Source organism: Sturnira hondurensis, unplaced genomic scaffold (genome assembly GCF_014824575.4).
Source record: "Sturnira hondurensis isolate 20B ecotype Veracruz unplaced genomic scaffold, ASM1482457v3 Scaffold0000880, whole genome shotgun sequence".
In the NCBI taxonomy this organism is placed as follows: domain Eukaryota; kingdom Metazoa; phylum Chordata; class Mammalia; order Chiroptera; family Phyllostomidae; genus Sturnira; species Sturnira hondurensis.
The window spans coordinates 23,193,455-23,220,572 of NW_028073511.1; the positions used below are offsets into that span (position 1 = coordinate 23,193,455).

Here is a 27,118-nt window from a genome sequence, read left to right on the forward strand (position 1 = left end):
GCTGTTGCTATTTGCATTTTTTGTGTTCCCATGAACATTTTTAGATTATTTGTTCTAGTTCTGTGAAAAATGCCATTGATATTTTGATGGAAATTGTGTTGAACTTGTGGATTGCTTTGGGTAGTATGGACATATTAATGATGTTAATTCTTCACCTCTATGAGCATGATATAGTACTTATTAGTGTTTTCTTTGATTTCTTTCTTCAATGTCTTCTGTTTTCTGAGTAGAGGTCTTTTACCTCCTTGGTTAAATTTATTCTTAGGTATTTTATTATTGTTTCTGATGCAGTGTGAATGGATTGCTCTTTTAGTTTCCCTTCTGATAGTTCATTATTTTTATGCAAATCATAAAAATGGATTTGCAGGATTCTTTTGCTTCCTTCTACACATTCTTCATTTTCCAAATTTTCTACAAAGAACATAAATTACCTTGGTCATAAGAAAACTTTAAGATTTCTGTCCGCTGTTCCTCTCCCTTTTCCCTGACAGTGAGGCTGCTTTCTCGTGTCTGTTTCTAGGGCTCCCCACCTCCTGTCTCTGCCACCAAGGGCTTTAGACAACTCCTCTTGGTGCCTGTTATTTGAATTTTGTTTATTTTCAAGTTTTGATGGCTAATTTAATTTACAATAGTCATCTTTTATCCATGGTTTTGTTTCCTGCAGTTTCAGTTATCTGTGGTCAGTGGTGATCTGAAAATATTAAATGGGAAATTCCAGAAATAAACAATTGATAAGTTTTACACTGTGCTCCACTTCTGAGTAGCATGCATGATGAAATCTTGAGCCATCCCACTGTGCCCCAGCAGGGATGTGGCTCATCCCTTTGTTTGTGGTTTGCATGCTCCCTCCCATTTGTCACTGAGTAGCCATCTGGGTCATGGTATGGTGGTGCTTGCATTCAAGTCACCCTGATTTCACTTAATCATGGCCCCAAAACCATTCACATGAGTTCTATTACAGTATATTGTTATACTTGGTCTATTTTATTATTATTGTTAATCTTTTATTGTATCTAATTTATAAATTATAGTTTATCACAGTGTGCATACATAGAAAAAATAGTACGTGAATGGTTTGGGCACCCACTAGTTCAGGCGTCCTCCTCCTAGGACTCAGAAGCAGGGGAGGAAGGAGAGTGTCCCAGGAGGCCAGAGGGAAGGCCTCTGGTGCCATTTGTCATCGAGACAGAGCTCTGAGGGCAGGGCCACGCTTCCCTGCTTAGAATGATGCTGGGCACAAAACAGGAGCTCATAAATGTTGAATAAATAATCATGAGCTAGAAGGAGACCGATGTTTTATTGTACAGTATACATAACAAAATTTACCATTGTAACCATTTTCCCAGCTTTATTGAGGTATAATTGACATATAACATGTAAATTTAAGAATGTGACGATTTGATATATCTGTGTGTTGCAAATAATTACCACCCTAGCCACTGCAATCACTTAAAAGTCACATTTCAGTGGTATTAAGTACATTCATGATATTGTGCAACCAACATTTAGTTCCAGAACTTTATACATCACCCCCAAAGGAAACCCTGCACCCCTGAGCAGTCATTCTCCGTCCCTTGCTCACTCCAGCCCCTGACAGCCACTAATCTGATCTCTGTCTCTGTAGATTTACCTATTCTGAATATCTCACATCAGTATAAATGCAGGCTGAATTTGGGGGTGGGTGCGGAATAAACATGCCCTTATCTCTGACTCTCCTCTTCTTTTCTCCTCTGAAATTCTGCTTGCAGTTTTAGACATTTTACCTGCATATCAGGCCACTCTGGTAATAAGGAGTGGCGGGGGCACTGGGTTTAATATTTGGAAGAAGGAGGGACCTGGCCTTCTCTCCCTCCTCCTCTGCTCCCTCTGGGGCCCTGGGAACGATGGGGAATCTGATAGTTGATAATGAGACCCCCTCTTCCTTAATGACTCTGGGGGCTGCGGGGATGCCTTAGGCAAGCTCTGCCCTAATTAATTAATAGGGAGCACTTCACACAGAGGAATTAGCCTCGATTCCTCCTGTCTCAGGCTTCTCTTGGCTCAGCCCCTGCTCAGGCCCCATCCTGCAGACAGGGCAGTCATCTGGGACAGCCTGGGGATGCTCCATCTGGGCTGGCCTGCCTGCCTTCTGCCAGGGCCACAGCCGGAGCCACTGGTCAGAGTGAGGTGGGCTCAGACTCTGGCTTAACGAGGTGGCTTGTGAGGCCCTTTTACATCTGTAAAAGGGGAGTGAGTAGCCTTTCCCTTATTGGGAGAGCGACTCAGAGGGCCAGAGTGAGGGTAAGAGTGGGGCACTCTGTTTGGGTGCAGAGTGCAAGGGAGTGTGGCAAGTTCTGTAATTAAAATAAGTAACATTGGGATATTAACTTTGAGAAGTGATGGGTATGTTTATGGCCTTGATGGTGACGATAGTTTCCTGGGTGTATACTTATCCTCCAACTCATCGAGTTGTATACAGTGTGTTCAGTTTTTTACATGTCAGTTATACCTCAATAAAATGGTTTAGAAATAAATGAATAGGGCCCTGGCTGGTGTGGCACAGTGGTTGAGTGGTAGCCTCCAAATCAAAGGGTCACCCATTTGATTCCCAGTCAGGGCACATGCCTGGGTTGCAGCAGGGTCCCCAGTGGGGGGGACGCGCTAGAGGCAACCACACATTGATGTTTCCCTTCCTCCCTTCTCCTCTCTAAAAATAAGTAAAATCTTAAAAAAACTCCAAAACAAACAAAAAATAAATGAATAGGGTAATGAGACAGACAACAAGTTTAGGTTTATGTCTCATTTCAAAGCAGTGAAATGCAAGGAGGGACTCCCTCAAAAGCCCTTGGAATTTATTCATGAAAAATTGTGTATAAAAATTTAAAGACAGAATCAGTGAGTGTTGAGTGAAGCCATATGGCAGCTGGGAGCAAAAGGAAAATCAGGAATTCTGATCCCACCTTTCTTTGGAAATGTCGATATTTTGTTAATTGTGGACTTTTTTGCATTCATTTTCAATACTGAATAAGAAAATGTTTTAATATTTGGAAGATCTATCTCAGTGAACTGACATTTTTTAAATGACTAGTGCATAATGTTTTAAAATCATGCACAGGTGAAAACATGCTCTCAATGGATTTTAATGTTAACTTAAAAAGTACAAAAACTTCACTGGCAAGTCGGACCCCACACTGCAACTACTCTTTAAGAAACTAGAATGTGTTGGGTTTTGGTGTGGTCTCGAACAATAGTCACTCTTACTTGAGAAGCTGATCAAAGTGCTTTTTCCTTTTCAAAGTACCTGTTCATGTGAGGTTATACTTTCTTCACATACTTCAATCAAAACAACATATCCTGACAGATTCAATGCATAAGATACATTTCCTTCTCATTATTCACGGTAGTTTTATTCTATAAAGTTGGGAAAACACTGAATTAGCAAAGAAAGTATTGCTCCTAGGCAGATACACTGGGTTAGGATGCTGTGAGCCTCTGCTCACAAAATATTTGTCAAACAGTCATTAGCCAACCACTACTTAACTCTGTTTTACAGGTGTTTCTGTTTCAAGAAACCTCATATATATATATATGTATACACCACATATAATAATTCATAAATATCTCTATATGGTTCACTGACATCAAATTCACAGCCAACAGCATTACGACTCACGCCTGAACGAAGCTTGTCTGACTCATTTTCTCCACAAGCACAGCACAGCCTTCTTATGCCAACAAACTTTAGCACTATGCTTGGGAGCCATTTTAAAATCTACAAAAAGCACAAAAATGAGAAAAACATGGCACCAAATAGACCATGAAAAGGACATCTTTTACAGCATGACAACTGAACTGAGAAGGCAGAGTGTGGCCTTGCTCCACCCCAATGGGAGCGTGCCTGTGGACCAGTTTGAACCCGGCATCGCTCTGAGCATGCCCACTCACGGCCACAGAAGTGCCGTGAGCAGTGATTCTGGGTTCCAAGCAGGTTGGAGTGAAGGTGCTAACACGGAGTCTGCATGTAATAAGGGCCAGCTGTGTGAGAGCCCCATTTTGTCTCTGCTAAGCTGGACATCAAAGCAGTTTGCAAAACTGTGATACCTTGCCTGTCAGTATTTTTTTCTTGTTTTTGAAAATGTTATTTTTCATAAAAACATTCTCTTTATATTATGTTAAAATGAGTAAATATTTTAAAACTTTCTCAGTTTTAATGCCTAATATAGTAAAGATGAACAGGTATAACCCATATAAATACAAATTCTTGATCCTTCAGGATCTTATTACTTTATTTTATTTTCATTAAATTTTTTTATTAAAGAATAATTGACATACAATATTATATTAGCTTCAGGTGTACAGCATAGTGATTCAACACTTATATACCTTATGATGTGACTGATCACCACAATAAGTTTAGCTACCATCTGTCACCATGCAAAGTTATTGCACTATTGACTTTATTCCCTGTACTGTCCAGGGTCATTTCAATCAACAGACATGATTTCTTAGAATAATCTTAGATTTACAAGAAATTTGAAAAGATTGTACAGGGAATTCCCATATCCTCTCCACTCCCCAAATTTCCCTTATTATTAGCATTGTCTGCTAGTATATATTTGTTATAATTAATGAGCCAATATTGATACATTATTATTAAAGTCCACACTCTACTGAAATTCCCTGAGTTTTCTGTTAACCTCCTTTTTCTGTCCCAGGAGCCCCTGCAGGACCCCCTGTTGTATTAATTAGTCATCATGTCTCCTGTAACAGTGTCTCTGACTTTCTTTGTTTTCGACGACTCGACAGTTTTGAGGAGTGCTGGTCAGATTTATTGTAGGGTGCACCTTACTGGAATTTGTCTGATTGAAAAAAGGTCATGATTAGCCTGGGGTTGTGACTGTGGAGGTCCTCTATAACTTTTAAGAGTGCAAAGGGGTCCCGAGACCCAATAGTTTGTAAAAGAGCAAGGGCGATCTGTCTTCCCTGCTCAGTCTCTGGCCTCTAGCAGAGCCTGGTGCACAACTGAGGCACAAGAAATATTTGTGAAGGGAGTGACCGCAAGAGCCAAGAGCTCACAGACAGCTCTAGGCTCGGAAAAGGATGTAGAATCATTCTTGCACAGCCGGAGACTGAGGCGGAGGGAGTGAGAGGCTTTTGAGAGGATTGCAGGAGAACCTGACATCTAGTGCGGGGTTCGACTCTAGCCACAGATTGAAATCATTTGGGGAGCATTAAAGTGAGCTGTGCTTGAGCCCTGAGCCCAGGCATGCTGATGACACTGGTCTGGGAGCCACCTGGGGACTCAGAGTTTTCAAAAGCTCCTCTAGTGATTCTATGGCACTGCTAAATTTGAGAACCACCTATTGATAGACAGGAGGTTTTGTCCAGGGGGCAAGTCCGGGCTGTATGTACAGAGAGCTGGAAGTGAGGTGGTTGCTCTCTGGCTCTCTCTCGGGCAAGTTACCGAACCTCTCTGCGATTGGGGGTAGTGATATCTACTTCACTGGCATGCGTAGTTTAAGTATAAGTAAAAGAGCCTGTGTAGACTAGGAAGATGCCATCAACAATTGGTCGCTAACATTAACATTAATAGCAAATATATATTGATTTTTACATAAGGTGCATGGCTCTGTGCTCACCCTTTAAAACGGGCAATTAGCTTTCACCGAGGTGGGAGATGTTGGAAGCCATAAATCAGTACCATTTGAGAAGAAAAGCAGGGTTAACATTACCTGAGAATAATATTAATTACAAGAGTAACAGGAATTATTCGTCTCCCTTTTGCACAGCGGCTGCACGGCCCAGTTCCACACGGGTGCGCTTTAATTTTCTGTTGGGTCAGCAGAGTCATATCCGTTGTTTATTTAGATAAGAAGGCCAGGTTGTGAGAGGGAGAAGGGCTGGCCCAAGGGCACACGGCGGCTGAGGCCAGAAAGTGCACCCAAAGGGAGAAGCTGGGCCTAGGAGCCCCCGCGGCGGCTGTGGTCACTGGGACGCTGGCACCAGCGCTTCCCCAGGCCTACGCCCAGGATGCAGGAGCCGGGCAAGTCCAGTGGTGCCAGGGGCTGGTCCCGCGCTCTCTCCAGGGATTTTCAGGCCTCAGGAGGTCTCGGGAGGCGGGAGGCGGGAGGCGGGAGGCGGGGGCTCGGGGCGCGGAGGCGCGGCTCTGCGCTGGGGGCGGGGGCTGGACGCAGGAGAGGCCACCCACCCGGCCCACCTCAGGATCTAAAGGAGCGGGGCCCCTTCTCCTGAGCTGCAGCGGAGTCTGGGCGCCTGGGAGGCGGGGGGCATCCCGGAGGGGATTCCACCCCCTCCCCCGGCCTCCTGGCGCCCCCGCACCCACGTGAGCGCAAGGCCTGCCCCGAACCCCCAGCTGCACAGCGCGTCCCGGCTCCCTGCCGGTACCTCCGCTGTCTGGTCCCAGAGCCAGCACTGTGCTGTCCCTGGTGGTCCCCGCTGCGCGAGCCGGGCGCTTTGCGGGGCTCCGGCTCCTGCATTCGGACGCAGCGTACAGGCCGAGGCGCAGGCAGCCGTCCCCGCCGCTGCGGACACTGGTGAGTGGGGATACCGCGGCCCCGCACGTGCAGGGGCCCTGGGGTTCAAGGCAGGCGAGATCCCAGGCGGGATCCTCGGCGGGATCGGCCCACCCTGGGGTCAGGCGGGTGAGGCGCCATCTCTGGACGCTCTTCGATGCAGCCAGCGCCTCGGTGCCCCTTAAGTGTAGTTGCCACCGCTCACCTCCCGGTGGCCTTTGGAGTTTCCTACCGTTAGTTACCTACCCAGGGGTCTCGCTGCCCATCTCCCTCGCCCACATTCCTTTCCTCTTTCTGTGGCCTCCACTCCTGGGCAAGTTCCAACACTATGCCTGATGCCTCGACCCTTTCCAGGGCTAGGTCCCTTAACGGAGGGTTTATTCCTCCAAATCGGACAGACCTGATTGTGACTGAGACTTTGCTCATCGCTGCAGGGGGGCTGGGTCCAAAGATATGTGGGAGGTGGTAGTGATGTGTGCGTGTTTGGGACAATTTATGAGTGGGATTACCTTCCAAAAGAAGGAGGTGTGTGCTGCCCTGGCCTGGTGGCTTAGTTGGTTGGAGCGGCATCTGGTGCACCAGGGAGCTGTGGGTTCTATCCCTGGTCAGGGTAGGTGCCTAGGTTGTGGGTTCGACCATTTGACTAGACTCCTGCAGAAGGCAACCAATCAATGTCTCTCTCTCACACCAGTGTTTTTCTCTCCCTTCCTCTCTCTCTAAAATTAATAAAAACATATTCTCTGATGAGAATTTTTTTAATAGAAAGAAGTGTGTATGCCTGAATATTTAAATTGGGAATGAATTTGAATGTCTGAAGTTTGTGGTACTGTGTCAAGGTGTGTGTGTGTGTGTGTGTGTGTAGGAATTATCACTGCATGTCTGAAGTTTCATTAACAAAGGGCATTGTGTAGGGCTGCAAAAGTTTGTGTGGGGTTGTATGTTTGAAGAGGAATGTGGAGTTGTGTGTTGGATGGTGTGCATGAATGTGGCAAGTATGTGTGCATGTGTTTGTGTGTGTAGGTAGGCATTGTGTAGGAATCTGATGGTGCATGAGTGCGGTTGCATTTCCGAAGGTATGCATTTGGCTATGTGTCTGACAGTTCTCTGTGTGTGATTGTGTGCCTGCGTGGCTGTGCATGTGTCAACTGCATACAAGAGGAGTGTGTGATGTGTGTGATTTCTGCCCTCTCTTTCTCCTCACTCACTCCTCCTGTTAGGCTAGCAGAGTGCTGAGATAAAACGTAGGGGAAGCAAACGTGCTTTGTCCCCGCAGCTTGCTCCCAGCATTAGACTGTAAGAGCTTCTTTCTTCCTGCCTTGGCTCCCAGGGGCCACCAACACTTCTCTCTTGAGTCTGGAGGTTGGGGGAACTGGTGGGAGACCAATCCTTGAATCTGTGCAGAGACTTGGGGCACTAGAAGGGCCATTTCCTGAGTAGGAAGTCCAAGAAAGAGGGTAAAAAGACTGCCTAGCATCAGGAGAGCATAGAAAAGAGAGAACTCAGGGTGAGGGGAGAAGCCCCCAGGAGTCCAAGAGAGATTGAGAAAGGCCCATGTAAGCCAGGATCCTGGAAAAGCCATTTCAAGTCAACTGTTGCTTAACAAATGATGCAGACGGGACTGAGAAAAGTTCATAGAAAGACACCCTCTGGCTTCAGCATTTTCTCTGGTCTCAGTCATGAGTCTGTTGGGTTTTTCCTTTCTTTTTTTTTTTAAGGATTTTTATTTATTTATGTATCTTTAGAGGGGAAGGAGAGAGGGAGAGAAACATCAATGTATGGTTGCCTTTCGTGCGTCCCCTGCTGGGAGTTGGCCTGCAGGGAACTGGCCTGCAACCCAGGCATGTGCCCTGACTGGGAATTGAACCGCGATCCACTGGTTCGCAGGCCTGTGCTCAATCCACTGAGCTACACCAGCCAGGGCGGGTTTTTCCTTTCCATGCACCGCAGTTGGCATCCATGTCATGCTCCCCAGGCACTGTTCTAAGCATCACCTGAATTGGGCCATCTAATCCACATAGACGTTGACTTGTCCCTGCAAGGTGGAGCGGGATTTGAAATAAGGGCTCAGGTATTCTTTCCTACCAGGTCAGGGGTCAGTAAATGTTTTCATCAAAGGGCCAGAGAAACTGTATTGCAGCCCACATGATGTCTGTGCCAACAGCTCAACTCAGACATTATAGCACATAGACAATACGTAAGGAATGAGTGTGGCTGTGGTCCAACAGAACTTTCTTTATGATAACAAACAGTGGACTGGATTTGGCCCTTAGACTATTGTTTGTCAATTCCCTGCTTTATACCATGCTACTTTTTGAAAGGAAGAGAAAGGAAAGAGACAAAACTAGCTCTGCAGTTGTTGTGACTAATTTAGATCTCAGCTGAACAGTTCTGTGGGACCCATGGGCAACTTGGAGTTACCACTCAGTGCCTGGAAACGTACATCCTAGAGGAGAGGAAGAAGTTACAAGCCTCCTGTGTTGTGGGTGGTCCCATGTCTGGGATTTTTTACAGCAGGGTAAGAAGCAGCATTGATGGATCCATTTGGAGCAGGGCCCCCACTGGGGTTTGGCACCGGGGACCTGGAGCTTAGATCTGGAAAGCTGAGGCAGATGACTCATCCCTCAGATATGGGGAGGGCAAGACAGACGGTGGCCTCAGAAAAGTAGCTGCTCAGCCAGTGGCAGGAAAAAGCCAAAAAGTCCAGGCATCTATACCTGCTGGTGGAACTGAGACTTCCAATAGGCTCCCTGTTCTGACCTGTATGAATTTAGTCAGTGGGGGTGGGGTGAGGCAGGGAATCTGAAGCTGCGATCCCTCAGAGACTAGCTGGGCAAGGCCAAGTTCTTCCTGGTGCCGCAATCCCAGGCAAACTTGCACAGAGTTCCACACAGTACACAATATTTACTGCCTTCCTTTGGCTCGGGGATTTTTTTCTAACAGTGAGGTGAATCTGGTGTATCAGTCAGGAAGCAGCATACTCAAAAGGAGGGATTAAAAAGAGTAAGATAAGGACTACTTACAAAGGGGTGAGCAGGGTTGAGGGAAACCAGTATGGCTGGGGTGGCAGGAGTAGGGATTCTCAGGGAGGGAGCGAGAGAGAGACCCAAGGACAGTGGTAGCTGTAACAGAATTATCATTTTTTAAACTAAAGTATATTTGTCATGTAACATTGAGAAAATTTAAGGTGTACAGCATGTTGTTTTGATACACTTATATATTGTAATATGATTGCCATTATTGTGAGAGTCAGAGTTGTAGCGTCAAGGGATCCAAGAACATCCAGTGGGGAAAAGATAGTCTCTTCAACAAATGGTGTTGGGAAAATGGAGTAATTGCATGCAGAATGATGAAACTGGACCCCTAGTTCACACCGCTCACCAAAATTAACTCAAAATGGATCAAAGACTTAAACATAAGGCCTGATACCATGAAATTCCTAGCAGAAAACATAGGAAAGACTCTCCTTGATAACGGGCAGTGATTTTTGGTTATCACAGCAAAAGCACTTGTAACAAAAACAAAACCCAACAAGGAGGACTATGTCAAACTTAAAAGCTTCTGCACAGCAAAAGCAAGATTGTTAACAAAACAAAAAGGCAACCTACAGAGTGTGAGAAAAGTTTTACAAACTGTATATTGGAAAATGGGTTCATATTCAAAATATATAAAGAACTCATACAATTCAGTAACAACCCCACACAATCTGATAAAAATGGGCAGACAACCCGAATAGACATTTTTCCAGGGAAGGCATCCAAATGGCTGACAGGCACAGAGGATGGTGTGATGGGAGCTGTGGGTAGAGGAACACAGCCCCTGCCAGGCAGGGCATGGCCAGGGAAGCTGGGAGAATCCGTGTTCCATCTCTTTCCCATTCTCCACTCTCCCCTCGCCTTCCACTGGCCTGACCCAGAGGGGAGCCGGTGGGCAAGAGAGCCTGGGCAATGTCATTTGGAATACAAATGACACTTGCACCTGGAATACATCTGGAGGACTAACAGATTCCCCAGTGGGACGGGGGAACTGCCACATTTTTGCTGTGAGATCAGTACAGGCAAGGCCGCCTACCTTTCAGGAACTGGAGGCCCAGGGCCCAGCGCCCACAGACGTGTTTTCACTTCTTTTAAAATCAGGAAAAAGAATTAAACTTTTGAGTCAAAGAAAATGTTTTACTGTATAATGAGGTGCAAATCACATGACAGAAAACCAACCATTTCAAAGTGGCATTCAGTGGCATTTGGTACATTTGCAATATTGTACAACCATCACCTCTACCTAGTTCCAAGATAATATATTCACCTTTATACCAAAGCAGTTGTAAAATATAATTTTAACATTTTTTAATGGAGAAAGAAGTCTCTGAGGTAAAATTCCTCAGGCCCAATACCAGTCACAATTGCCAGGCCGCCCTGTACATATGAGGTGTGTAGCTGAGAAAAGAATAGGCAGGCGTTTATGTTTATATGCATTTTATTTAGTGTGTACTAAAACAAAATTAGCATTTCAAATAATGACTTAAAGACCTAATGTATCTAAAGTTTTCATTTTAGATAAATATGTTTAGAACGTAAATATGATTATATGGATGTGGGCAAATTTAAAGAGGAGACACAAAGCCAGAAGTTGGTGAAACAGTGCCTGGTGCCCAGAGAGACTCTGAAGGGGGCATCACATTCCCTTCAAAGGTGGATCCTAAAGAGCCACTGGGGTCAAGGATTGTCAATGTTTCCTTCCCAAGGGACTCCCCCTTCTTCCTGTTGCTCACTCAAGCACTTAGGCAAGCAGCTGCATTTATTGGGCACCCATAATTTACCAGGCATTTGCTGTCATTGATTTTGCTGTTCAAAGCCAATTTGTCAACACCTCCAGGCCAGACATGAAAACATATTAATTCAGTTCTGTGTCTGGCCCCAAGGTACCATGTCCAGGACTCTGCATGCAGTTGGCACTCAGCAAAGCTTTGTTAGAGTTTGGTTTGTGAGTCAGGAAATGGCAAAAGAGCCTATTATATTATGATCTCTTTTCCTGCCTCTCCCAGCCAAGCCAGGAAGTGATTCTGAGACCTTGCCCTTTCTAGGACATGACCTTTGAACCACAGGCAGTGTTTTTAGCTGTCTCAGACCCCAGAACATCCCAGCCAAAAGACATCATCCCTCCCCTGCTGTCGGGATACTCTCAGAGTTTCTCACCAGCTTCCTCTGCCCTACCCACTCTTCCCCCTTCACCCACATCCATCCTCTGTCCTGTTCCTCACCAGGCCCTGGCCTTTTGGCCCTCTGTCCCCAGCAGATAGACAATGAGCAGCCACGGCAACAGCCTGTTTCTGCGGGAGAGTGGCCAGCGGCTGGGCAGGGTGGGCTGGCTGCAGCAGCTGCAGGAGAGCATGCAGCAGAGAGCGCTGCGCACGCGCCTGCGCCTGCAGACCATGACCCGGGAGCATGTACTGCGCTTCCTGCGCAGGAACGCCTTCATCCTGCTGACCATCAGTGCTGTGATCATAGGTGAGTGGGCTGGGAGGGCGGGGACTGCAGGGAAATTCCTTGTGTGCACATTTCTTCATTCCACAGACTCATTCTCACCTGCACACATCTTGTCCTACAAGTGACCCCCACTCCTGAGGGCAGGACACTCCCACAGTGCACACAATATTACATGGATATGTATGTGTACACACATATGTGCACACTATACAAACATACTTTCTGCATACAAACACAAACATGACCACATTATTTTTATGCATGAACAGAACTTACAGTTGTAAACATGTAAACACATAGTGCACACATGCTAGAACTTACAAACACATCCACACAAGCACATACATTCCTCTACACACGTATCAACACACTTATGAGCTTAAATACACATACACTTGCATGTTTGAAAACTATATACATATGGTCACACTATATACACATATAGGGAAACCATGTGCATCTCATGTGCATGGGCCCACATATACAAACACAGACACACACATGACTGAGTGTCTGCTGTCACATGCATGCATGTGTGCATATCTTTACACACAAATTTACACTGTCAACATGGTACCACGTAAATCCATACATTTCTACCATGTGCATACATACACATAGAATGTTTCTCTTTTTCTCTCACCTCCATCCACACACACTCTTTTTGGGATGGATGGCCCCTGCTTGGGCCTGAGTGACCCAGACTCCACTCCTTGGACCTGTTTGGCCCTAGGGGTCAGCCTGGCCTTTGCCCTGCGCCCGTACCAGCTCACCTACCGCCAGATCAAGTACTTTTCTTTCCCTGGAGAGCTTCTCATGAGGATGTTGCAAATGCTAGTGCTGCCGCTCATCGTCTCCAGCCTGGTCACAGGTGAGAGAGCCCAGGCCAGTATTGGCCATCAAGACCCACCCACAGCCCAAGGTCAGACCTGGAGCCAAAGTGGTTCCAAGCGACCTCAAACACTGAGTGTACGCCTAGCCCAGAGTCCTTGGCCAAAGCCCGGATCCTGATCAGACCCAGGTTCCAGACCCCATATGACTTACACCATTTATCTCAGCAACTTTCCTATACTTTCCACTGAAGACAAAATACCAGCCTGCCAGGAACTTAGTATCATGCAGAGGTGAAAGGAAGGCTACAGCGGGGCAGCCCGGGAAGGCAGCTGGGATGTGGCATGGATGGTCAGGGAGTGACGTGGATGAAGGGGTTAGGCTGGGGTGGGATGGAAACATGGATGGACTATGCAGGGGTCAGCACACTTTTTTGTAAAGGGACAGATAATAAATATTTCTACTTTGGAGGCCGTAGGGTCTCTTTTGTGACTACTCAATTCTTCCTTTATAGCACTAAAGCAGATGCAGATTAATGTGTAAACAAAGGGTGTGGCTATGTTCTAATAAAACTGAATTTATAAAAGCAAGCAGTGGGCCAGATATGGCCCCTGGGTAGTTGATTGCCAATCTCCAGATTTTGGGATAGGCATGAAGATAAGGGCATGAAAGAATGGTTTCTGGGTTAGGTTTCCTGGAAGCAGGGCCTGAGATGGGTATATATGTGCTCAAGTGATTTCTTGAGGTCAGCTCTCAAAAGAAACTCATGAGGAAATGAGGGAACAGGTTGGGGTGGGGAAAAAAGCTAAGCAGAGATGTGGGTTCTGAAGAAGACTGGCCTCTTGGCCTGATCCCACAGGGAGCTCTGGAGCAAGAGCCATGCTGTTGAATTCTTCCTCCCAACTCTGGTCTCACTGGAGTCAAAGGAGCTGCATTTTTGAATCCTTGTAGCAGCCAGTAACTGGCTCTACGTTTCCCATGGGGCCTTTCTGGGTCAGGTAACTCCTGTTTAGCTGAGTGAAGTTCTTAGGGGAAGAGGACAGCATGAACTGTTAGCTGCTAACACACTCTGCAGTTGAAGGATGGGTGTATCAGCTGGGTAAAAGTGTCTGGAGAGGACACCAAAAACATCCCCTGCAGAGAGTGTACAGTGGCTGGGTTGCATGGAGGTGTCATTATGGGGTGAATAGTGGGATGAAGAATAGAGTGAAAGTGAAGTTACAGTGCAAAATAGGGATAAATGAAGGATGGTATGGGGTTAAAAAGGTTGTCTTGCAGTAGAGGGAAACTTAGTGAAGTAGTGCTTGGGACATAGGATGGGGTGGAAGACCTATATGGAAAATAGCATGGAGTTGAAGAATGACGAGATATGTCAAGGGTAATGGTGTGGGTGCTGGGTGGGTGCAGGAGGAAGGGGCACTTGGTGGAATGGTTATAGAGCTGGTGGAGTGGGGAGGAAGGAGTGGATGGATGGGAGAGTGAGTGGTGGGGTGTGGAGGGAGATGCTTGTGGCTGCACCACCTGTCCTCCAGGTATGGCGTCCCTGGATAACAAGGCGACAGGGCGGATGGGGATGCGGGCAGCTGTGTACTACATGGTGACTACCGTCATTGCGGTCTTCATTGGCATCCTCATGGTCACCATAATCCATCCTGGGAAGGGCTCCAAGGAGGGGCTGCACCGTGAGGGCCGGATCGAGACCATCCCTACAGCTGATGCCTTCATGGACCTGGTCAGGTGACGTCCTTTCTAATTTTGATGGGAATTCTGGCCCTATGTGCAACAACCTATACTAAAGGGGAGACAAAGGGGACAGGCCAATCCAGCCTGGAAATGCAACCTCCAAGTTGAACCTTAGCATTATTGGTACCCATTTTCTGGCTTGGAACCTTGTACAATTCTTCCAAGAACAGCTGACTCCTAGGGGAGGATATTTTGATCCTTAACCTAGAGAAGCTATATCTTGGGATAGGCTCAGGACAGGCAGTGTTTGGTTTTCCCACAATCTCTTGGAACAGCAAGATTTTGCTGGCTAGATCAAGGTTAGCTACAGTTTTACCCTAGCCACTGACTTGGGGGGAGTTGGCAGAGTGCAGGAACAGTCTGGTTTATTTTATTTTTTTGAGGCATATCTGTATGAATTGAAGTCCCTATAGCAGCATAGGGTCCTACTAAAGGGCTTAGACCTGGATTTGAGGTCCATCTGCACCCCTTAGCAGCTGTGTGGCTGGGTAACTTACCTAAATATTTTGTCCTTCTTTGGAATGTGTATAAAATGGAGACATCAATAGCACTCACTTTTAGGGCTGTTGTGTTTAAATCAGATCATATAGGTAAGGCACTTAGCTAGCTTACTTAGCTTGGACTAGAATAAGTGTTCAAATGTTGGCTACCATTATTACTGTTGCCCTTGCGGCTATTATTATCATCATCATCATCATCATCATCATCATCATCATCCTAGGTGACTTTCCAACATCTAACCCCTTCCTTTCATGTGATTTTTTTGCAGAAATATGTTTCCACCTAACCTTGTGGAGGCCTGCTTCAAACAGGTCAGGGGGAAGTACACAGTTTGATCAAGGAGGTTTGGAGGGTGGGGGAACTTGCTGCTGAGTGAGTGGTTCAGGGGTGAGGGGTTGGAAGAAGGGCCCGGCAGAGCAATGGCTATTGGCATGATATTCAAGGGAGGGTTAGAGAGAAGAACATAGGCCAAGGGCTTCCTAGGGGTGGTATTAGAGGAGGAACCAAGGCTTTTGACTATAGATGGTTGAGAACACAGTCCCCCAAATTTGTCTGAGCATTGGCCAGGGAGCTTGTGAAAAATGCAGAGCCTATACTCATTCTTCCATGCTTTGGTTGTTCACCCACTCACTCATCTCCTCATTCACTCATTCTTCTGTGCATAGGTCAAATCACTCATTCACTCATTCATATCTCCAGGGTGTGGAAACCTGGAACTGGTGTTAGAAAGATGTTTCACCAGGTGACTGATGTATCCACGGAGTTGAGTTTGGTTCCAATTTTTCCATATTCCAGTTCAAGACGCAGTACAGCACAAGGCTGGTAACCAGGACCGTGGTGAGGACAGAGAATGGATCTGAGCAGAGTGCCTCTATGCCTCCTCCATCTTCAATGGAGAATGGAACCAGCCTCCTGGAAAATGTCACACGGGCCTTGGGCACTCTGCAGGAGGTGCTGACCTTTGAGGAGACTGTGCCTGTGTCTGGCTCAGCTAATGGCATCAATGCCCTGGGCCTTGTGGTCTTCTCTGTGGCCTTTGGGCTGGTCATTGGTGGCATGAAACACAAGGGCCGAGTCCTGCGGGACTTCTTTGACAGCCTCAATGAGGCTATTATGAGGCTGGTGGGCATCATTATCTGGTGAGTGTTGGACTGTGAGAGGGTGAGTGGTGATGGCACAGGGAAGGATGGAGCCAGGGCTGGGCAGTCAGGCAGTGGGGTAGCTGCTGACAGAGTCACTGGGACAATTTGTCCAACATAATTTATATATGTATGGGTTAATTCACTCATTCATATACTCATTTGATCACTCATCTATTCACTCTTTTCTGTAAAGATTTAGTCATTCATTTACTTCCTCATTCATCTATTCATTCACTCACTTATTCATTATACTCACTCTTCCATGCATTGTTCATTTACTCTCTTGTTCATCTATTCATTCACTCAGTATTCTATGGATTGGCCAAATCATCCATTTACTCCTTTATTCGTTTATACTCATTCTTCTATGCATTGGTTAATTTACTCATTCATATGTTCAGTCACTCATAAACTCACTCATGAGTTAAGCCATTGATTGATGAATTTATTTGCTCACTCAGTCATTTATTCATTCTCACTTATTCATCTCTGCATTTACTCTCTCAGATATTTCCTGCATTCATCCATTTGCTTAATACACTCATTTGTTCATTCATCCCCTCACTCATGTTTCATTTGCTCATTTTCTTACCCATTTATCCACTCACTAATTATTCTTTAATTGATGCATGCATTCATTCATTTTTAAAATTCCTTCACACCTTCACTAATTTCTTCACTTACTTAGCAGACATTTTCCCAGATTGACTTTGTCTTGAACTCTGGAATACAGGGATGCATTACTCTTTGTCCTCAAGGAGCTTACAAAGTCTTGGGGGAGACAGACATATATACTAGATCAGTGTAATGCAAAAGGGGAGGGTCTGTAGGGTATTAAAAAGTGTGAACATGGACAAGGAGGCCAATGGAGGGACATGCAGTGAACTATGCTGGGGAAGGTGAGGAGGGAGTAATGGAGAAGGTCACCTATTAGCTGGGCCTTGAGAGGTGAGTAGGAATCCAACAGGACAGAAGCAGGGGAGAGGCTCTTCAATTAGAGGGAAGAGTCCATGCGAAGTTTGAAAGAACACAAGTTGCTTTGAGCATGGTGAGGAGTTCAGGAAGGTGGGAGCTTATGCGAATTTGAGGAAGACTGTATCCAAAATAACTTGGAAGTTATATAAAGAACTAGAGGCCAAGTTATGAGCTTGGAAAAGCAGCTGAGGGTAAAGGGAGGGGAGCTTATTAAGGCTCAGCAGGAAAATTGACAAGGGGTATTTGAAGGCTCAACTGAATTTGGAACCAGGGTTTACAGTGGTGTCATTGGCATGGTGAGAGCAAATATCCATATGCACCAGGTGGCCAAATATTGGAGAGAAGTCATGCCAATGGATTCAGGGTTTAGGAGGAACTTTGCAGAGGATGAGCTGAAAGGATGGAGGTGAGAGAGCTGGGAAAGGGGTGTGCAGAGTAATCATAGAGGTAGCTGTAGACTTGGAGATAAATCAACAACCACTGACAAGGGCCAACCCTAAGCCCAACTTGGGGATCCCTGTGGTTGGAGAAGATGTCACATCCTCATTTCCACAGACTTAGAGTTTCACCATTTCTGACCCAACCTATTGCATCAACTTCCCCAGAGACCCCAGTCTCCTCCAGTACATCCACCATGATAATGACCAAGCACAGACTTCAATTTCTAAAGAGGGAGCAATAACAATATTGTTATTGAGACAGTAATAACAATAACAATGGGTGAATGATGGCATTGGTGGCAGAAACTCACAGGACTAAGCAAAGGGCTGGTTTTGGGGGAAACAGGTGAGCCCTTGAAGAACTCACTTATTCTGTCTCCTCTACTCTCCTTTTCACTCATCACTCCAGCCACACTGGTCTTCTTTCTGCTCCTCCAGTAATGCCCAGTTCACACTCATCTCAGGGTCTTTGCACTGTGCCTGCAATGCTTCCCTCTCAGATATACATGGTTTCATCTCAGTATTCAGGCCTCAGCTTAAATGTCACCTCTTCAGAGAAGCCCTTTCTGACCACTCATGCTTAAGCAGCTCCGCTCAATGACTCTCTTGTAGTTTTCACTACCTGAAGCTTTTAATTACATGTTTCTGTGTGAATGTAAGCACCATGAAGTCAGGGACCATGTGATGGCAACACAGTAGATACTCAGTAGATATTTGTTGAATGAATAAGCAAGTAGATGATTTGATGAGATAGGTTGCTTGAGATGTCTGTGGGAAATCCAGGTGAAACAGCTCAGGGCTGGTGAATGAGAATCTGCACTTATAGGAAAGAGAATAGGGGCATAAAAGTGACAAATGGAGAACAAAGAATTGGGGGCAGTGAATAAGGGGAGTCAGAAGGCCAGAGCCAGGGGTTATTTGGGCAATGTTTAGGGAAAGAGTCTTGAAGACAGTAATTTTGGGAGAACTTGAATTTTGGGAGAACTTGGGTGTGGATGAAGGAGAGGCCTTACAAGATTTCATGCCCTGGAGTTGTAGAAACTTTTCTGCTGCCTGGGGTTGAGCTGTGGGTGAGCAGGGAGAGAAGGCAGGATATGTTTGTGGGTCCTAGTCCCATTTGTTAATGTGTGGGGAAGGTTTGTGGTGAAGTAGGGTGCTGAATGGTAGGCACTGCCTGGCTCTAGGGTATTACATGGGCAAAGCCTTGGGGATGCCAGCTCTGGGCTTATAGGGGAAGTGATGAGGAAGCCCTGACAGGTGTCTGGTTTGGCTCAGGTATGCACCTGTGGGCATCCTGTTCCTGATTGCTGGCAAGATCCTAGAGATGGAAGACATGGCCGTTCTGGGGGGTCAGCTGGGCATGTACACCCTGACTGTAATCGTGGGCTTGTTTCTCCATGCTGGTGGTGTCCTGCCTCTGATCTACTTCCTCATCACCCACCGGAACCCATTCCCCTTCATTGGGGGCATGCTGCAGGCTCTTATCACTGCCATGGGCACATCTTCCAGGTATGACCTAGTCTCCACCACTGGTACCCTTCCTGGGTTTATTCTTTGTTTTTCATGGGCTCTTCTGGGATACCTGCCTTCCCTCCACTACAGAACCTGTTCTGAGTTGTTCAATAATGTCAGGGGTTCCTGAAGGTGGTTCACCTGGGCACTGACTTTTGTCCTGGGTGACTCCCCTGAGCCCTTTTTCTCCTTTCCTATGTCTCTGTTTTATATGGAGGAGAACCAGCTGTCATTTTTGAGGTGAGGATGAGGGTTCCAACATGCCCCTTGTTCTCAATCATTTTCTAGTTCAGATGGTCTCACTCTCTTTGAGATGGTATCTGGAAATTCTCTTGGCTTCCTTCTCTTTTTTGGGGGATGGTTTTCATGTGGTTAATAAAGAGTTCTCCCTTTCTCCTATCCAAATTCAAAACACTGATAAATATCACAAACACCAATGGGATGGAAGGAAAATGTAATTTTTTAAATTGCCGATAACAATGCTGATTGGGAATGTATCTCTTGATATGTGGCCAAGTAAGACCGATGCCATTGTGCCCCAGAATTAAATCCCCCTGGTCCCCACAGGGCTGCACACCCAAAGGGTCTCTCTGTGGCTGAGGTTTCTCACTGTATGGCATAGAGCTGACCAGACAGAGCCCAAAACAAAACATGTTCTGTTTTGTGGATAGGCTGATCCCAAATGAGATGCCCACTTTTTTGGTGAACTCACCAATCATTTAAGTCTTCCTCCTCTGGGGAGTGGTGGGGAGAGAGACGGAGAGTGTTAGTGTAGCTGAGGTCACTCCCTGACCAGACAAAGGAGGGAGAATAATGGTCCTTGGAAACAGCCTTCAGGTCTGATAGGAGGGGAGCCAGAAGACCCCTAGTGCTCCTCCTTCTTGGGGTGGATAGATACAGGGAATTAGTGGCATGAACTAGTATAGTAATTAACTTTAAGTTATTGGCATCAAGGGCACAAGGGACCATCAGCCTTGAAGACACTGTTGCTGTGTGCTCCATGTGTTGTGAGAAGTCCCTTTTGCATGCAGTTATCAGCCTCTGAAATGTTAGACACTTGCCCTCCACCCCTGGCTCAGGCTCCCACCTGGCCTTCCAATGTTCTCAAGGGGAATGCTCCTTTGGCCCATTGCTGCACCAGCCCTGTGCCACCATCCCCGGCTCTCAGCCCCTGGGGCTCTCTTTCCCAGCTCTGCAACACTGCCCATTACCTTCCGCTGCCTGGAGGAGGGCCTGGGTGTGGACCGCCGCATCACTAGATTTGTGCTGCCTGTGGGGGCCACTGTCAACATGGATGGCACTGCCCTCTATGAGGCCCTAGCTGCCATCTTCATTGCTCAAGTCAACAACTACGAGCTCAACCTGGGCCAGATCACAACGATCAGGTGAGATGGTCTTGGTGGGACGTGCCAGCAGGTGAGACCTAAGATATCATTAGCTTGGCTAGGGGAGGAGGCAGCCTCAGCTCAAGGTCAAGGGAAGCCTTGGATGGTAGAAGGGCAATGTGGGTAGATGCCAGTCACCCATGTCAGAAGAGGCTTCAGGTAAGACTTTGCACCCTGAGGCTGTCAGGAGCTGGCAGGGTATTCCAGTCAAATCTCCTCTCAGTATTGTGGGAGATCCCTTTGTCCAGTATTTTCAAAAGTATGGTGATGCATCCTAACCACCTGAGGTTCTTGTTATAAACTTGGATTCTGGGCCCCATTACCCAGAGGTCCTAACTTAGTCATTACAAAAATCACAGCAAATGTTGTCATCTCTTTCAGGGCTCTGTGCCAATGTCACCTTTTCAGGGAAGCAGTCCTTGAATACCCTATTTACATTTGCATGTCTGGGCTTTTTTAGGCTGAACCATTTCTCCATAGCACCATCTGCCTTAGTATATGTTTTACATATTCATCTTGCTTATTGTGGCCTTCTCTGCGCACCCTCCCCATTGGAAACTCTGTTTGGGTGGGGATTTTCTTCTGTAGGAATTTCTACTAGGTGTCAAGCACATGGCAGATGCTCAATAAGTGTGAGTTGAGAGAGTTAATTTATTGAAGGCTCTGGAAAGTCTTGTCTCCATTACTTGATCCTCACAACACCCTCTGAGGTGGGTAAAATTATTTATTTTGGAGAGAAAGAAGTTGAAATTGAGGTAGGTTCAGTTACTTGCCCAAGGTCATCTAATGGAAACAGGTGGAGCCAGGAGTCTGGTAAGTGAAGAGCTAGGGTGTGAGGAGGGATGGATGGATGGGAAGAAGAACCAGGCATTCAAGGAAGCTGAGTTAGGAAGCAGAGGTATATGTAGGCAATGGTTTGAGATTCTCTTGCCCAAGGGTAGAGTCTGAGTCTGTCTCACACTCAGCAACCCCATTCTGCCTTCACGTGCACAGGGAGTACCTGGAGCTTATGCGGCAGGGGCTCTCTATTTCCCGTGGCCCCTGTAATAGGCTTCATAAGTACTCAACATTAGAGAATAGCCTCTTGTTCAACCAGTCAGCAAATCTTTATTGTAGCAGTACTGACTTGGTTCCAGGTGCTTGGAATATGGCTGTGAGCAACACACTCATGGTTCTGCACTGGGTCTTTTGGAAATCAGATGACACAGCTGACTCAGGGTCCTGGGAAGGTGCCATTGAGGATTTTCATCATGGCTTGGGCTTCTGGCAGGAAGGACTGCACATGGATGCCCAGCAAAGGCTGACTGGGATGTGCTGGATGCAATTTTCCAAGGCTCTGCTCTTATTCAGGAATTTTTTTTTTTTTGAGGAAGAAGACACCTTAGTGGGACTCCTGTGTTGATAGAGGCCCAAGAGCCAGTTTCTTGGCTGGTTGGGAATTCCTACTTTAGAACTGATCTGAATGTAACCCAAAGAAGTTGGAGTTGGCTTCTTGGATCCAGCTGGAGTTAGTTCATTCCACTGAGTGTGTTCCATGCCTCCCAAGGGCACACACATGCTAGGACTGGTGTTTAGGGGAGATAGGTAGTCTCTCTTACTTAAAATAATGGTAATAATGGCCCTTCTTGAAGCCCCATTCATGAAGCACTGTGCTCTTTTACTGCTCACAATAACTCCCCCAAGGTAGATATATGTCTCCTCTTCTACAGATGAGGAAATAGAGGAGGCTCTGAGTTTATGTAAAAGGCTGTATGGCTAATGAATGGAGTCTGCTGGACCACAAAGTCCATTTTCTGTCCACCAACCCAAGTGCTTGCTCAATCTCTGTTCTGATAGAGACATCATCTGGGCTAAGTGTCCTGAGTGGCTCCATGTTCATAATGATAAAATTTGGGAAAGGTATTCAGAGGCCACCAGGAAGAGGACTGTCAACTTCAGGGCACTAATGCCTATCCTGGTAAGCTCAGTGGCTTTAGAATTATTCTTAGCACACCATGCCAGGCAATCATGATACAGGAGCTAAAATCAAGCTTACTCTTGATCTAGTCAGATCTGTACTTGAGGTTGGACCACTATCTCATTTTCCATGGGTTTTATCTTTCAATTTTTCAAAACCTTATATAATTTTTTATTTGCTTAGCATCATAGACAATTTCTTCTTTTGGTTCTAAACTTGGCCCCTCTTATGGAGTTTCATTCCTGGCAGCTGGACCTGGCTGTCCTAACCTACTTCCTTCCGGTATATGTGCATACAGGGGCCTCAATCTCCTGGTTCACAGTGCTGCCCATCATGACTCTTCCACCCTCTTCCAGCCCACAAGGCAGCTGAGTTAAATGCTTACTCTTGCATCTACAGTATTAGTTGTCTCAGTGTTCAAAAGTCCATTTTAGATGGACTTCCAACCAGATCCCAGAAAAGGTTGAGAAGACCTATCTGCACTGGCATTTAATGGAAGTCACTTTGGATTTGCTTTTATTTGGGGGATTTTAATTTAAGATGCCATGGGGAACTCAATCCTTCCTTTCTGTGTACCCTTCTTTCCTCTGTCTTATCTCTCCCTTTCCTCCTCCTGCCTCTCTATGTTCTCTCTCCATTTGCAGTATCACAGCGACTGCAGCCAGCGTTGGGGCTGCTGGCATTCCCCAGGCGGGTTTGGTCACCATGGTCATTGTGCTCACATCAGTTGGCCTGCCCACTGAAGACATCACGCTGATCATAGCTGTGGACTGGTTTCTGTGAGTGTCCTTCAGACCCTGCTGCAACCCCTGCTTTCCCTTAAGGACCCCAAACCTATGGGCTCCCTTTCCAGCTAGCACACAGAATTCTGGAATTTTAGAGTGAAAGGGGCCCTTGGAGAATGCTCCAAATCATGGCCTGCGGATCCCAAATTCCATAAAATTAACCTTGGGAAGTAGGGCAGAGAAGAGTCAGATGATGGAGGCTTTTTCTATCAACTAGAAAGGGCCCCCTTTTTACTTGTTTTATGTAGAAGTCAGAAAAGTGATCTGGGGGACAGAGCTGGCTTACAAATATATTTTTTTAGAAGTCTTCAACTTTAAAACAAGAGGTTTAGCCCTGGCTGGTGTGGCTCAGTTGGTTGGAGCATTATACTGTATACCAAAAGGTTGGGGGTTTGATTTCTGTTCAGGGCACATACCTAGGTTGTGGGTTTGGTCCCCAGTTGGGACACATATGGGAGGCAGCTGATCAGTATTTCTATCTTTCTCCCTTGCTCTCTCTGTAAAATCAATAAACACATTTTATTTATTTAAAAAATTTTAAAAAGATTCTATTTATTCACTTTTATAGAGAGGGGAAGGGAGGAAGAAAGAGAGGGAGAGAAACAACAACATATGATTTGTTGCCTCTCACATGCCTCCAACCAGGAACCTGGCTGGCAACCCAGGCATGTAGTGCTCTGACTGGGAATTGAACCAGTGACCCTTCAATTCACAGGCTGGTGAGCCACAACAGCCAGGGCTCAACAAACATATTTTAAAAAATTAAAATAAAAGTCCTGGCTGATGTGGCTCAATGGATTGAGCACCGGCCTGCGAACCTAAGGTTTGCTGGTTTGATTCCCAGTCAGGGCACATGCATGGGTTGCCGTCCAGTACCCAGTAGCAGGTGTGTGAGAGGCAACCATACATGGATGTTTTTTCTCCCTCTCTTTCTCCTTCCCTACCCCCCCCAAATAAATAAGTAAATGTAATAAAATTTCTTTAAAAAAAGAAAAGTAAAAAAGGATGTTTGTATAAAATCAGTTTGGATTTTCTCATTCTGTATGCTGTTCAGCTCATAACCCCTAATTATATATATTGGATGTTTACATCCTTAAAAAATTTGTGTTGCCGACATCAAATGTGAGCATATCAGAGCTGGTCCATTCTACATCTGTTAGGAGGGGAAATGAGGAGAGAGAGGGGATGGGACATTGGTCAGGGATTGAACTGGAATGTGAACCCCCAGTTTTCTGAGACTGAAAACCCCCTCAGCTTGATCCTCTCCCTGTGGTGCTCAAGCCTTGGTTAGTGGAGCTTAATGATCAATTTTCTCTTCTCTCCCCTCCCCAGTGATCGACTTCGCACAATGACCAATGTGTTGGGGGACTCCATTGGAGCAGCCGTCATTGAGCATTTGTCTCAGCGGGAGCTGGAGCTGCAGGAAGCTGAGCTCACTCTCCCAAGCCTGGGGAAGCCCTACAAGTCACTCATGGCACAAGAGAAGGGGGCATCCAGGGGACGGGGTGGCAATGAGAGTGCCATGTGAGGGGTGTCCTGGGAAGACCCATTGCCTGAATGACTGTGCACTGAGCACATGCTCTGTCTGGTGTGTTTGGGGGAAACAGAGATAAAGGAGCAGTAACGAAAGGATGTCCATGGTCTTCGTTTCTCTCTGAGCCTATGCTGAGAACTTGGGAGGGTGGTGGTGAGAGGGGACTGAGGGAAGGTGGTGGGCAACAGGGTGGAAATGTCTTCCCTGGGGTTGTGAGTATGGGAAGCTTAAGGTTCAACAAGGTGAGGGGTCATCTCATGTTCCTTATTTTCTGAAGGAGCAGTATAATTGAAGTAGGTGAAAGGAAAACCACTGTTTCTCATAATCAAACAGTATCCATAGCCTCTGTGTTGGGAGATCCCCAAGACCACCTTCAGGTTCCATGATTGGCTAGAAGGACTCACAAAACTCAGAGAAACTGTGGTGCTCATGTTTATGGTTTATTGCAATAAAAGGATACAGATCAAAATCAAAGGCAAGAAGCACACAGGGCATGGTCCAGGGGATATCAGATGTGAGCTTCCAATGGTCCCTCCTTAGTGGAATTGTATGACTGGTGCTTAATTCTCCCACCAACAATGCATGGCAACACACGAAGCTTTGCCAGCTAGGGAATCTCTCCTGAGCCTTGGGGTTCAGGGTATAGTTTAGTTTAATTTAATTTAATTTATTTTTAGAGAGGGGAAGGGAGGGAGAAAGGAAGAAAAACATCAAGGTGTTGTTGCCTCTCATGTGCCCCCTACTGGGGACCTGGCAGGCAACCCAGACATGTGCCCTGACCAGGAATTGAACTGGTGACGCTGGTTCACAGGCCAGCACTTAATCCACTGAACCACACCAGCCAGGGCAGGGTTTTTACTGGGGGCTGGTTGTGTAGCCATGGAGTGCCTCCTGACCTTAATTACTCATCTTTCAGTGCCCCTAGAGGTCAGACTAATATAGCATAGCCCAGGGCCCCAGTGAACAAGAACAGGCATTCACTATAAATTACCCTGTCAGCATAGACTACCTGGCATGGCTCAAGACTCCAACTATACAGATACTTTTATCAGACAAGATATCCCAAGGGCTCAAAGGTCACCTCTCAGGAACCAATCAAGGTCCAGTCCTTTCTTTGGGATATGCAAGCTTTGAGCACCCCTAGCTCTCTGACTTAATTCTTTACTTCATACACTCCACAGTTGGGGATAGAGAAAGCAGCTTCTAAAGGCAGTGAATAGCTGGAACTTGTAGCCCCAACTCTTGACTCCTAATACCAATTGGCCCAGATGCACCATCCCCATGCCAACCACAGGGGGTTCTGTGTCTTCTTACCACACAAAGGTAGATGTTGGCATGTTAGTATTATTTTCCTGCAGTTTAGTGAACCAGGTGGGACATTAAATGGGACCTTAACAAAGGCTTGGGGAAAACACAAACAGAGTAACATGCTTCTAGCTATCAGGTAACTCAACTCTATGACCCCTTTGTCCATGAAACATGACATTGATTTTTTCTGAGTCAAATTAAGCTTCACTTGAGGATCTATGCCTCCCGAAGGTGAGGGAAATTTAAGCACAGGTGTGTTTCTGGGTGCCCTTGAGCCCCATTCTTTAGGGTCCTAAGAGAACCACTGAACATAAACAATTGAGGGAACTTGGAAGAGGGCTCCAGAATTCTTCAATCTATTTGTGGTTACCACGCAGACATATATAGCCAGAGACTAGAAGTAATCCATGCAAAGGCAAGAGCCTCCTCTGCTTATTTTTAACCCAAGTCCCCAGTTTCAGGTGTGGAAAAAAGAGAGAATTAGTCAGCTGAACATTTTTGAAAATTGGGGAAACACAGCCTCTCCTGGTAATTGAAAGTGTTGGCGGAGACAAAGGGAGTCTGCCTTTTATATAGTTTCTGATTTGTCAACTTTTATGCAAATGAAGAATCCAAATGTGTACAGTCTGATTGGTCCAAACAGCACTATCCTGATTGTTCAGCATCACATGTTCTGATTGATAATGATGAACCTGCTCTTATTGGTCAGTATAGTTGCAAATGAACCCTGACTATTGTGGCTTAGGTGGTTGGGCATTGTACGCAGACCAAAAGGTTGCCAGTTCAATTCCTGGTCAGGGTAGATGCCTGGGTTGTGGGTTTGTCCTGGTTGGGGCACATGTGAGAGGCAACTGATCAATGCATCTCTCTCACATTGATGTTTCTCTCCCTCTCTTTCTTCCTCCTTTCCTCTGTCTCTAAAAATAAATAAAATCTTAGATGCAAATGAGACTATAACTGTGCAGTTCCAAACTGGGGCAGGCCTCAGCCCAGTGTTTGGAAGATGATAGCAG

At 46.2% G+C, this 27,118-nt stretch overlaps 1 protein-coding gene across 1 annotated transcript; it reads left to right on the plus strand.

Moving 5' to 3' along the window:
* The first annotated feature begins 6,158 nt into the window (after positions 1-6,158).
* SLC1A6 (solute carrier family 1 member 6) lies at positions 6,159-24,886 on the plus strand. The gene is made up of 10 exons (XM_037055874.1): positions 6,159-6,533; positions 11,802-12,013; positions 12,726-12,863; positions 14,356-14,560; positions 15,336-15,378; positions 15,863-16,206; positions 18,900-19,133; positions 20,327-20,521; positions 23,123-23,257; positions 24,596-24,886. Exons 2-10 carry the CDS (start codon positions 11,809-11,811, stop codon positions 24,789-24,791), a joined length of 1,695 nt encoding a protein of 564 aa, XP_036911769.1. The 5' UTR covers positions 6,159-6,533; positions 11,802-11,808; the 3' UTR covers positions 24,792-24,886.
* Positions 24,887-27,118: the final 2,232 nt, after the last annotated feature.